At 38.8% G+C, this 13054-nt stretch overlaps 1 protein-coding gene across 1 annotated transcript in view; it reads right to left on the reverse strand.

Annotated features, from left to right (window-relative positions):
- Positions 1 to 13054, reverse strand: part of RAPGEF4 (Rap guanine nucleotide exchange factor 4) — a 205741-nt gene that overhangs the window by 172439 nt on the left and 20248 nt on the right. The window contains exon 3 of the mRNA XM_067549231.1: positions 11739 to 11827. Within this exon, the coding sequence (XP_067405332.1) occupies positions 11739 to 11827 (89 nt within the window). The remainder of the gene's footprint in view (positions 1 to 11738; positions 11828 to 13054) is intronic.

Raw genomic sequence — 13054 nt, forward strand, 5'->3', positions numbered from 1 at the left:
ATTTAGACCCCTTCATTTTATATGTATAGTTGGGATTATGTTTTCCAATGTACAACACTGAATTTCATCTGCCATTTTGTTGCCCAGTCACACAGTTTTGTAAGATCCCATTGTAACTCTTCACAGTCTGCTTTAGACTTAACTATCTTGAGTAGTTTCATATCATTGCAAATTTAACCCTATTTAACTCTTTTTCCAGATCATTTATGAATATGTTGATCAGTAATAGTCCTAGTACAGACCCCTGGGGGACACCACTATTTACCTCTCTCCATTCTGAAAACTGACTATTTATTCCTACCCTTTGTTTGCTATCTTTTAACCAGGTACTGATCCAGCAGAGGACCTTCCCTCTTATACCATGACAGCTTACTTTGCTTAAGAGCCGTTGGTGAGGGACCTTGTCAAAAGCTTGCTGAAAATCTAAGTACACTATATCCACTGGATCACCCTTGTCCACATACCTGTTGACCCCCCTCAAAGAATTCTTGTAGATTGGTGAGGCATGGTTTCCCTTTACAAAAACCATGTTGACTCCTCTCCAAAAACTCATGTTCATCTATGTTTGTGATAATTTTGTTCTTTACTATAGTTTCAATCCACTTGCCTGGTCCTGAAGTTAGGTTTACTGGCCTGTAATTGCCAGGATCACCTCTGGACCGTTTTTTAAAAATTGGCATCACATTAGTTATCCTCCAGTCATCCGAGTTATTAGTTCTGCAATTTCACATTTGAGTTCCTTCAGAACTTTTGGGTGAATATCATCAGGTCCTGGTGACTTATTACTGTTTAATTTATCAGTTGGTTCCAAAACCATCTCTTAATGACACCTCAGTCTGGGACAGATCCTCAGATCTGTCACCTAAAAAAGAATGGATCAGGTTTGGGAATCTCCCTCACATCCTCAGCTGTGAAGACCAATGCAAAGAATTAATTTAGTTTCTCCACAATAGCCTTATGTTCCTTGAGTGCTCTTTTAGCATTTCGATCGTCCTGTGGCCCCACTGGTTGTTTAGCAGGCTACCTGCTTCTGATGTACTTAAAACATTTTTTGCGGGGGGAAGGGTGTCATGGGATTGCCACCCTTAATTCTTTACTGCTTCTAGGAGGGGCACTGCCTTGAAAGCTGGGCAGCCAGAGAGGAAGGCTCCTGGCTGGGTGCCCAGCTCTAAAGTGTGTGCCAGCAGCAGTGCAGAAGTGAGAGTCGCAGGGTAAGAGGGAGGGGGGGGGGGGTTACCATATGTCCGGTTTTCCCAGCAGTCTGCTGCACGAGTAGCATGAATTTGATAGGGCCCTATTTATTAAATTCGGTAAGTGGCCTCTGTTTTGTCCTGACTGCAGAAATAAATTCAGGGCATAGAGGAAATAGAAACTTTCCAATTAGACAGAAATGAGCAACATTTACATCTATTACTCTCCTTCTACCCCTCAAAAATAGAAACTCTCCATATTTGGGAAGGGGGGAGAGGGGGGGCTGGAAAAGAAAAGACTTGTTAAAAACAGAATTGATGAAAGATAGAAAGGGTATTTGTTAAGGAGCCACTTTCTAAAGAGACCTTTTGATGAGGTAGCTGTTCAACCTAAAAAATAAATTAACACCATAAGTTTTTAGGTCAAAGAGCAGGAGGGATCATGTGTTCATAAAAGAAAAGTCCAGGATTCTGTCAAATGAAAGTTCTTTCAGCTTTTTTCCAGCCATCATTTCTCTACATGGGATGTGGTTTCTCTCAGCCAGTTAGGAGCAAGTCTATCTTGCTTCTTCAAGGCTTCAGAGTCCCATTTTTTTTCTACCCTCAGTTTCTCTCTCCCCCATCCCCTGGGAATGCTTCCTATTAGGCCTGTTAACATTACACTCAAGGATCTCCAGCTGTTCATGTAGACTATCTTGAGGATTGCTGGCAGTTAGAAGCTCAGGCTGCTGTTCCCCTCTGAAATCCCAGAAGCAGCAGGAGGTTCTAGCTGCCAAGCATCATCCAAGGTTCACACAGTTATTTAAAAAGCAGCAGCATTAAGGACTTGGAAAGATAGGTTTGTTCCCATTGCTGTATGTTCTCTGCACACACTGTGAAATCAGAAAGAGTTCAGGTCACAGACTGTGTATTTAGGTTCACTGCATTTCAGTGGCAGTTTTAAGATTCATGTGATGAAACAGATGCTGTCTCAAAAATCTTTAGTTATAAGAGAGCAGTAATAACATCCTATAGAACTGATCAGAATCACAAGTTTAAATTTTCCCACACCAGACATCCTCAATGTATACCCTTCCCCTTCTTCTGAAACATTCTATTTTCAAACATAGTGGATCATAGTGTGTGCAAAGGAAAAGGGAATTAAGATCCCTAAGATCCAAATTATGCCACCCTCAGTTATATGGAGTACTGCCTTACTCACAGAGTAATCCCATAGAAGGAGAGAGAATAAGAAAGAGAAAAAGAATTTTGCGGGGACAGAAGGCTTTTGTTTTTTTGTTTTTTAATTAGAAACTTAAGTTTAATCAGTATTTTGAAACTTTGATGTAAAGGTGATTTGGCTGTTTCAGTTAAAAAAATTGGATCATTTTCCCACCTCTTGCACCTTCATCCCACATCTATCTCCTGTGGATGCTATGCATCATTTTGACAAATGTACAAATATATATTTTAAAAGGTGATGTGCTACGAACACGTGGCTTACTGATTATTTCAGGTAGTTGTTTACCTCAAGCCAAGCTTCCCTTATATGTCAGAGAAAGTAAAGGATATAAATGAAACAGAAGAACTAGTATTAGGAAGAAACTTTCCTGTAGTGCCATCCACATAAGAATACATTTAAACTGCTAAGAAAATAAACTCTTACTGAGCTACTGGTCATTGTGAAAAACGGTTAGGGAAATACTCTTTATATGAGGAAAGGTAATTTGCTGTGGGAGATAATCATATGCTTGTTAGATGCACTACTTCTCTTCTAGTTTCCAATTACAGTATTTACATACCACACCAACTGGGTTACTTACATACTTCACATACGATTCAGGAAAAGGTATGTCACATGTTCACAATCATATATTCCAGTGAAAGATGGTTTGAGAACATAATTTTTCTACGAAATATCAAAACTAGGCAAAGGTCTCATATACTTTGCTCAAGTGCGACAAGCATGGCTTATGCAGAAGTCTAACAGTCCTAAAATTCTGGTAATGCACAGAGCAACAAATGTCTAAAAATAACATGAAAATTCACATTTAACAGAAATTGCATGAATGTTTTCTTGTAGTTCCAAATAGGCTGTTATCACTTAACATATAAAAACAGTGTTACATTTATGCTGGAGCAAGTAGCACTGAGCTGGTTCTCCTCTTTGCATCCTTTCCCTGCCCCCCACTTCATCAAATTACGTTTAAACTTCTTGTCTGAACCTTCAGAGATCCTTATAACTCTACCTATCCCTACATATCAAACCTAGTATCTGATCACCCCTTCTCTTCACCATCGATGCCAACTCTGATGCCCCATTCGTCCATTTTCCCAAGAGCAACTCTGTTCGTGTTTCCTTGTAGTCCTTTATAAAATTTAAAAATATATTATAGAAATGTAGCGCTAGAAAGGACCTGGAGAAATCAAGTCCAGCCCCCAGTACTGAGGCAGGAAGAAGTAAACCTAAACCATCCCTGACAGATGTGTTTAACCTGTTCTTAAAACCTCTAGTGATGGGGATTCCACAACCTTCCCTTGAAGTCCATTCTGGAACTTAACTACCCTTATAGTCAGTTTTTCCTGTTATCTAATCTGAATTTTCCTTGCTTCAGATTAAATCCATTACTTTTTGTCCTACCTTCAGTGGACACGGAGAACTGTTGATCCCTGTCCTCTTTATAAAAGCCCTTAACATATTTAAAGACTATTATCAGGTTCCCCCTCTGACAGTCTTAGACTTAAGAGTTCAGACTAATCTTACCCAGTTTTTTTAACCTTTCCTCATGGGTTAGATTTTCTGAACTTTTTATCATTTTTGTTTATCTCCTCTGCACTTTTTTACTTTGTCCACATCTTTCCTAAAGTGTGGCACCCAGAACTGTACCTCCAGCTGAGGTCTCACTAATGCCGGACAGGACAATTACCTCCCTTGTCTTACATACAACCCAGAATGTTATTAGCCATTTTCGCAATACACCACATTGTGACTCATATTCAATTTGTGATCCACTATAAACCCGCAATCCTTTTCAGTAGTAATACTACCCTAGCCAATTATTCCCCATTTTGTAGTTGTGCATTTGATTTGTCCTTCCTAAGTGCTTTGCTCTTTTTTTTAATTGAATTTCAATTTGTTGATTTCAAATCTATTCTCCAATTTCTCAAAGTCATTTTGAATTCTAATCCTATTCTCCAAGTCCTTCTCCAAACTTTATGTCATCTGCAAACTTTATATGCAAACTCTCCACTCCATTATCCAAGTCATTAATGAATATATTGAATGGTACTGGATCCAGGACTGACCGCTATGGAACCCCACTAGATATACCCTCCCAGTTTGACAGAGAACCATTAAGTACTACTTTTTGAGTACAGTCTTTCAACCTCTTGTGCACCCACCATATCGTAATTTCATCTAGACCACAATTCCCTTGTTTGCTTCTGAGACAGTCATGTGGTCAAAGGCCTTACTACAGTCAAGACATGTTACATCTATGGCTTCCCCCTATTCACTAGGCAGCAACCTGGTCAGAGAAGGAAATAAGGTTGGTTGGGCATGATTGGTTCTTGACAAAGCCATACTGGCTATTCCTTGTAACCCTATTCTCCTCTAGGTGCTTATGATGGATATGCCTTCCCTACTTTGGTCTGCCAAGCACCAACCCATTGTCATTTAAATCCCACCTGTAAACTCACTTCTGTGATGCATACGATAAGCAATTGAGTTATTTTCACTATTTTTAACTTGATCCATGTTATCTACATACATTCTTTAACATTCCACCAAAATGCATACTGGCACAGATACTAGCACTAGTATCTATGGCCCCAGTCCTACATCATGATTCATGCCAGTGGACTGCTACAGTATCAGGGCTTATGTGACTGTTCTGTGGATACCTTAGCTCTTCCCTGCCCCATTTCCTCCAATGTATCTTGTCCAAATTTAAATTTTAAGCATTTGTGGGAAGAGATACAGGGTCCAATTCTGTATCCATTGAAGTCAATGACAAAGCTCAATGGTGCAGGATCAGGCAGGCCTAGTGTCTTTTTGTCTTCTGTAATAAGTTTAGCACACTTTGTGGCAATATAAACAAAATAATAATGATCTAAACTGCTGCTCAAAGGCCTTCTCTCATCAAAAACTTACTTACTGATTCATTTTGAGGCATTACAGTTGTGACATTTGACAAACTGCCTATTTTCAAAGGGGAGATCACAAATTTATTGTAAGTGGAGGTTTCTTGTGTGTTTCTATAGCACCCAGCTAAATGGGGCCTTAGTTATAATGGGAACCTTTGGTGCTACCATGGTTAAAAATAATATTGTGTAGGAAACACTGACAGAAAAAAAAATATACCCAGAATTCATTTACAACAGTGAGTAAGGACTTTATTCTACCAAACTCAAAAAAGGGCAAGAAGGCAGTTTATCCAGAGGAGTCTTCACTGAGTTCCATGCACAAATCTAACCCATAAAAGAAGGGAATAAATGAATCTGGTCAGGGCAAGAAAATCCACTGAACGTTCTTCTGTGCCTTCCAGTGTGATACTTTTATCACTAAAATGGAGACCATGTCTTCTTCTGTTTCTGACACATTGCTGAACACAGAGTCGGTGCTTAAACAATTTGTATGCCCACACCCCACTCAAAATTTTCTGAACGTGTAATTCTGTCACCTTTCAGCATTGTAGTTGTCTTGCCCCACTTCAATGGCAAGTGAAATTAGTGCAAAGGTAGGAAGCAGCTAGCATCTCTCTCTGTTTCAGAGGGACAAAATTACTGTTAATTGAAATCTGTAGTGGTCAAAACTCAAAAAATGGACAGATTAGTTTAAAAATCTCATCCAGCTATTTAGTCATTTTGGTATGAAATATTTCAGGTTCCCTCAGAAGCTAATTTCTCTTGTTTCTTATGTATTCTAACACTGCCCTCTTGTGATATACTATAGATTTGAACATATTAAGATAGCCTAATATTATCCCAAACCAGGTGAAACAAAAAGTTTTACCTGTCAAATCCTAAATTTGCGTTTCCCTGTTACAGTTAGTGATTTCTCTAACATCTAAATGAATGTGGGAAATATCTTGTTTTAATAAAATAGAAAAGGATCAGGAATTTCAACACCACTGTGCAGTTGCAGTCCCATCTTGCTGGTGGTGGTTAACATCATCGACACCTACTAAAGACGAAACACAGAGCCTGCTCAAGTGTTAACTAATAGAAGAGGAATTGATTATCCCATTTTAAATCAAAATTGTTGATTTGTCTCGTTCAAGTCTATAGCGTTATCTTTTTTCAGTGAGATTACAAGTTTGACTGATAAAGGGAATAGTGTTGATGTAGTGTACTTAGATTCTCAAATTTGATTTGGTACCCCACAACAGTTTGATTAAAAAACTAGAAAAAGGTAACGTTAACCTGGCACATATTAAACAATTAAAAGCTTGCTAACTGAGATGTCTCAAAAGTAATTGTAAACAAGGAATCATCATCAAATGGATGTTTTTCTGAAGGGTCCCACAGGGATTGATTCTTGGCCCCATGTTATTTAACAATTTTATTAATGTCCTGAAAAAACATAAATCACCACTGATGAAGTTTGTAGACGACACAAAAATTAGTAAGCTTAGTAAATTAGGTGCAAGCAAATATTTTAATGCAGCTAAATGTAAATGTATACATCTAGGAACAAAGAATGTAGGCTGGGGGATTTTATCATGGGAAGCAGTGACTCTGAAAAAGATTTGGGAGTCCTGCTGGATAATTAGCTGAACAGGAACTCCCAGTGCAACATTGTGGCCGAAATGGCTGATGTGATCCTTGGATGCATAAACGGGAATATTTATCTCTAAAGGTAAGATTGAGCCAGAACATTCAGATTCCACATTTCAAGAGTGTCTGTATCTACAATTCTGGTTCAGATCCATCTTTCAATATTTTACTGTGAGGATAAGAAATTTTGTCCTCATCACTGGAGTAATCCCATCTTTTGGGAAACATAAATTGATCTTGCGTACCTGGGCATCCACTAGAGGTGCACAGAAAGTGGACTAGTATGAGCCCATTATCATTCTACATTAGGAGAATAGCACTGCCAACCGAGCCATACAGTAACTTGCTCAAATTAGGCTAATTATTCTCCATCTCAGTATATACTCAGTACAGTTAAGTTACTAAAAATAGTGAAACAACAAAAGCTGTTTTATTTGTCATTTTTATATTCAATATGGAAATGATAGAGGTCTACCTATTCCCATCCACTGCAGTTGTGACTAGGATCTTTGATTTCAAAAAGCCTAACTTTAAAAAATTAAGGGAATTAGTTAGGGAAGTGGACTGAACTGAAGAACTCATGGATCTAAAGGCAGAGGAGGCTTGGAATTAGTTCCCGCAACTTTGGCTTGAAGTATCTGAAGACGGCATCCCAAGAAAGGGGAAAAAACTCACAGGCAAGAGTTGTAGACCAAGCTGGATGAGCAAGCATCTCAGACAAGTGATTAAGAAAAAGCAAAAAGCCTACAAGGAGTGGAAGATGGGAGGGATCAGCAAGGAAAGCTCTCTCTTGGAGGTCAGGACATGTAGAGACAAAATGAGAAATACCAAAAGTCAAGTAGAGTTTGACCTTGCAAAGTGAATTAAAACCAACAGTAAAAAAGTTATATAGCCATATAAACAGGAAGAAAACAAAGAAAGAAGTGGGACTGCTAAACACTGAGGATGGGGTGGAGGTTAAGGATAATCTAGGCATGGCCAATATCTGAACAAATACTTGGCCTCCGTCTTTAATGAGGCTAACGAAGAGCTTAGGGATAGTGGCAGGGGGGCTAGTGGGATGGAGAATATGGGAGTAGAAATTACCACATCCAAGGTAGAAGCAAAACTCAAACTACTTAATGGGACTAAATTGGGGGGCCCAGATAATCTCATCCAAGGATATTAAAGGAACTGGCATGTGAAATTACAAGCCAATTAGCAAGAATTGTTAATGAATCTCTAAACTCAGGGGTTGTACCGTATGATTGTAGAATTGCTAACATAGTTCCTATTTTTAAGAAAGGGAAAAAAAGTGATCAGAGGAATTACAGGCCTGTTAGTTTGACCTCAGTAATATGCAAGGTGTTCGAAAAAATTTTGAAAGAGAAAATAATTAAGGACATCAAGGTTAATGGTAACTGGGATAAAATGCAACATGACTTTACAAAAGGTAGATTGTGCCAAACCAATCTGATCTCCTTTTTTGAGAAGATAACAGATTTTTTAGACAATGGGAATGCAGTGGATCTAATTTACCTAGATTTGAGTAAGGCATTTGATATGGTTCCACATGGGGAATTATTAGTTAAATTGGAAAAGATGGGGATTAATATGAAAATTGGCAGATGGATAAGGAACTGGTTAAAGGGGAGACTACAACAAGTCATACTGAAAGGTGAACTGTCAGGCTGGAGAGAGGTTACTAGTTGAGTTCCTCAGGGACTGGTCTTGGAACCAATCTTATTTAATCTTTTTATTACTGACCTTGGCACAAAAAGTGGGAATGTGCTAATAAAGTTTGCAGATGACACAAAGTTGGGAGTATTGCTAATACAGAGAAAGACCAGGATATCATGCAACAAGATCTGGATGACCTTGTAAACTGAAGTAATAGAAATAGGATGAAATTTAATAATGGAAAGTGCAAGGTCATGCACTTAGGGTGTAATAACAAGAACTTCTGCTATAAACTGGGGATGCATCAGTTGGAAGTGACAGAGGAAGAGAAGGACCTGAATGTATTAGTTGATCACAGGATGACTATGAGTCACCAATGTGATGTGACCATGAAAAAAGCTAATGCGGTCTTAGGATGCATCAGGCGAGGTATTTCCAGTAGAGATAGGGAGGTGTTAGTACCATTATACAAGGCATTGGTCAGACCTCATCTGGAATACTGTGTGCAGTTCTCGTCTCCCATGTTTAAGAAAAATGAATTCAAACTAGAACAGGTGCAGAGAAGGGCTACTAGGATGATCTGAGGAATGGAAAACCTGCCTTATGAGAGGAGACTCAAAGAGCTTGGCTTTTTTAGCCTAACCTAAAGAAGGCTGAGGGGAGATCTGATTGCTCTCTATAAATACATCAGAAGGACAAATGCCAGGGAAGGAGAGGAGTTATTTAAGTTCAGCATCAATGTGGACACAAGAACAAATGGATATAAACTGGACATCAGGAAGTTTAGACTTGAAATTACACAGAGGTTTCTAACCATCAGGGAAGTGAAGTTCTGGAACAGCCTTCCAAGGGTAGCAGTGGGGGCAAGAAACCTAGCTGGCTTCTAGACTGAATTTGATAGATTTATGGAAGGAATGGTATGATGGGACAGCCTAATTTGGCAATTGACTGATCTTTGACTACTAGAGGTAAATATGCCCAATGGCCTATGATGGGATGTTAGATTTGGGGGGGGGGGGAGGAGGAGGGGTTCTGAGTTACTACAGAGAATTCTTTTCTGGGTGTCTGGCTGGTGAGTCTTGCCTACATGCTCAGGGTTTAGCTGATCACCATATTTGGAGTCGTGAAGGAATTTTCCCCCAGGGACAGATTAGCAGAGGCCCTGGGGGAGGAGGGGGTGTTTGCCTTCCTCTGCAGCATGGGTTACTTGCTGGTGGATTCTCTGTACCCTGAAGTCTTTAAATCATTATTTGAGGACTTCAAAAACTAAGTCTTTGATTAGCGGTCTATTACAGGAGTGGGTGGGTGAAGCTCTGTGGCCTGCGTTGCACAGGAGGTCAGACTAGATGATCATATTGGTCCCTTCTGACCTTAGAGTCTATGAGTCGGGATATACTCGCTAGATTTCACATTTGACCCAGTGCTCCAAAAGAAGGTGATCTCCAAGGATCCTGTCAACATGCAATGTGGGGGAAACCCTTCACAATCTCAGTTTTTATAATCAGTTGAATTCTGGGCACAGTAGGAAGAATCATCATAGTTAAAGTATCAATTTACATATTGACGTTCAAGTGACTGTCAAACTGTTCGGTGACTTTTTTTCCTTGAATCCCAGCTACCGTAGGCTTGTTTACACTAAGATTTTTACACTAGTATAACTACACTGATGTAGCTACATTGGTGCAAACTTCTAGACTACATGACACACAGCTGCAGAAAGTGATCTGAACTGGTTTCAGATGGATAGAGCCCTGTGCAGATACAAAATCTGTATCTGCAGACATGGTCCACAGATATCAGTAGATTTGCAGGGCTCTACAGATGGATTTCAAATTGGGGGAAGCCACACAGGTACAAGATAGTTGTTACTCTGGTGTGGTGTGTCAATATCAGCGTAGCCACATAAGAGCAAAATAAATCCAAAAAACAAACAGTATAGATAAGCTCCATATGTGGCTTTTTCCTGGATCTCCTCAGACAGAGAATTCAATGTGTTGATTATACTTTGGGAGAAAAGGTCCCCTTTAAAGATTTAATATAAACTTTAGATTTTGCAATTTCCAGAAACACCAAGTTATTGAGAATTTACTAAGTTTACCTAGTGTTTTACTTCTCCTCCTCCCTCCATGACTTGCACATATTTTTATTTCTTGGTGCCTGGCCTCGCACACCAGCAACCCTAACACTTTGATGTTATTACAATAGCTTTCTCATCTTACAGGAAGGCTGCAGTGTACTATTAGTGTCAGAGACCAGACACATAGGTGATCATGTCTAGCATTTGGAACTGGAGTCAGGACCAGTGGTTGGCACTTGAGTTGGTAGCCAGGAATTGGAGCCTGTCAGAACCAGAGTCAGAGATCCTGAACCAAGAATCAAAGCCAAAGTCAGAACTCTGGAATGAGAGCTGAAGATCAGGACCAGATACCCTGGAGCAAAGTAAAGCAGGGGCAAAAGTAGGGCCAAGATAGGAACAGAGCTGGATCCAAGACAGGACAACGGCTGAGACAAGCCTAAATCAAGGCTGGAATCAAGCAGACAAGGAAACTTTCACAGCCATGGGCAAATGCTTTGGGCAGCCAGCAAACTGCAGCTGGGTTTAAGAGCTAGCCTGCTGACTCTTCCAATCAACCAGGTGGTGTAGCCAATCAGGAAGCCAGCTACAGGCCAGCTGTGCTCATTAGGGTGCGACTCTGCAGGCCTTGCTTCCTGACAGGATCAACAGACAGCAATGGCTTCAGTTTAAACCTTTAAAGTCGAGGACCAAATTAAAATTTTTCCATGGAATTCAATTCAGAAAGTTAGACCTGGGGCTGCACTTCATGCAAACCCACCATATGAGAGACTGTGGGGATTCTTATTTTATATTCTGATTCAGAACCCTTTTCAGATTATTAAATTTCAGTTTCCTTAAATCAAGAATATGGTTTGCCTCCAATAAGGGCAAAGAGAGACCAAAAAAAAAAAAAAACTTAGAAGAAAACATGGATAACTCTAACATGCTTATGATGGACAGTAGAACCAAGGACAGAAGAGCCAATGTAGACCATTGTCATCCACCACTTCATGTAGTTCATAATATTTTTTTGTACAACACAACTGGGTTGTTTTAAAGAACAGTTGTATTTTTACCTGGTGGTTGCTCGTATCAGAAACTTTAACATCCAGTGATCCAGCCAAAACAGCATACCAATTTGTTCCAATATCACCCTGACGAAATACTGGAAAGATGAAATATTGTAAATAAAAACTGTTACTGTAAGCATATCTAACAACTAACAATGCTGACAAACTTTATTTTCATGTTACTGTATTATTGCACTGACTGCTAGCACTACAGGATTTGCCATACCAGATCAGATTATTTATCTATCTGTTAACTTACCTAATGAAACTGCAGCATACCAGCTTTAGGATATCCAGACATAAAATATTAGTACAAGTGGAAGTAGATAGCAATGTTTCAGCCCACCTTTCTTGTCCGCTCTCCCTTTTTCTGCTATCCTAGATAATAAATATTAATAGAAAGATTTTTCTGAACTTGGTTTACCATGGTGCCTGTGAAATTTGAAATATTTATTGACTTCCCATCAGTCAGACTTGATATTAAAATTCTTTTCATAAAAAAGGTTAATAAATGATTAACAGATGTTTTAATGAATGGTTAATCAATTTTTGTAGATAGTTACACAGTCCAACAAATCAGTAGGTTGCTTATATCCATGGCTTATAATCATTTAACATATCTGTAATATGCTTATAACATCTATTAATTATTTGCTAACCCTTTCTTAACCATTCTTAAATGGAACTTTAATACAAAATGAGATCCATGTCTTTGGTTTCTTTTCTCTTTTATTTTTCCTGATGGGAGCCAGAAAATAGTAGTATCATTAACAAAGATATTTAGAAAATACCCTTGTGAAGTGATTATCTCCCTGTATTTCTCCTCTCGTTGGATAGTCCCAATGACACTGTTTCAGAAAAGACTGTTATTGTAAATAAATATTTTATTCTTGTGGATTCATCTTGTGCTTTTATAAAGCTTATGCTGAGAATCAACTTTATGTCATGCTATTTTATATTAGAGTAAAATATAGGGGATATATGTACTATATTGATGTGTGCATTAGAGTAGGTATAGATAAATTAGTTGGATGTATACCAAAAACAAATCAATTTTATGGCTGGAAAAAGACCAAGCAAAGGCACACAAGCCTGCAAAATCAATAGGTCAATGTTTGTGTCGATAATTTCTGTAGCACACATCACCATTTTTATGTTAATACCTACTTTAAATTGTGTTCATGCAGTTTACACATTATACAGCTGATATGTATTTCTCGGCAAATAATTTTAGACAAATATCTTTATCGTTTTTACTGCTTGCTGTCTGTATTTTTGCAGCATCTCTTCTGTTCTAAAAGTCTGCACAAGCTAGCCTTGCA

Source organism: Emydura macquarii, unplaced genomic scaffold, assembly GCF_026122565.2.
Source record: "Emydura macquarii macquarii isolate MOO-44397 ecotype Brisbane River unplaced genomic scaffold, CSIRO-AGI_Emac_v2 contig_1253, whole genome shotgun sequence".
Lineage (NCBI taxonomy): Eukaryota > Metazoa > Chordata > Testudines > Chelidae > Emydura > Emydura macquarii.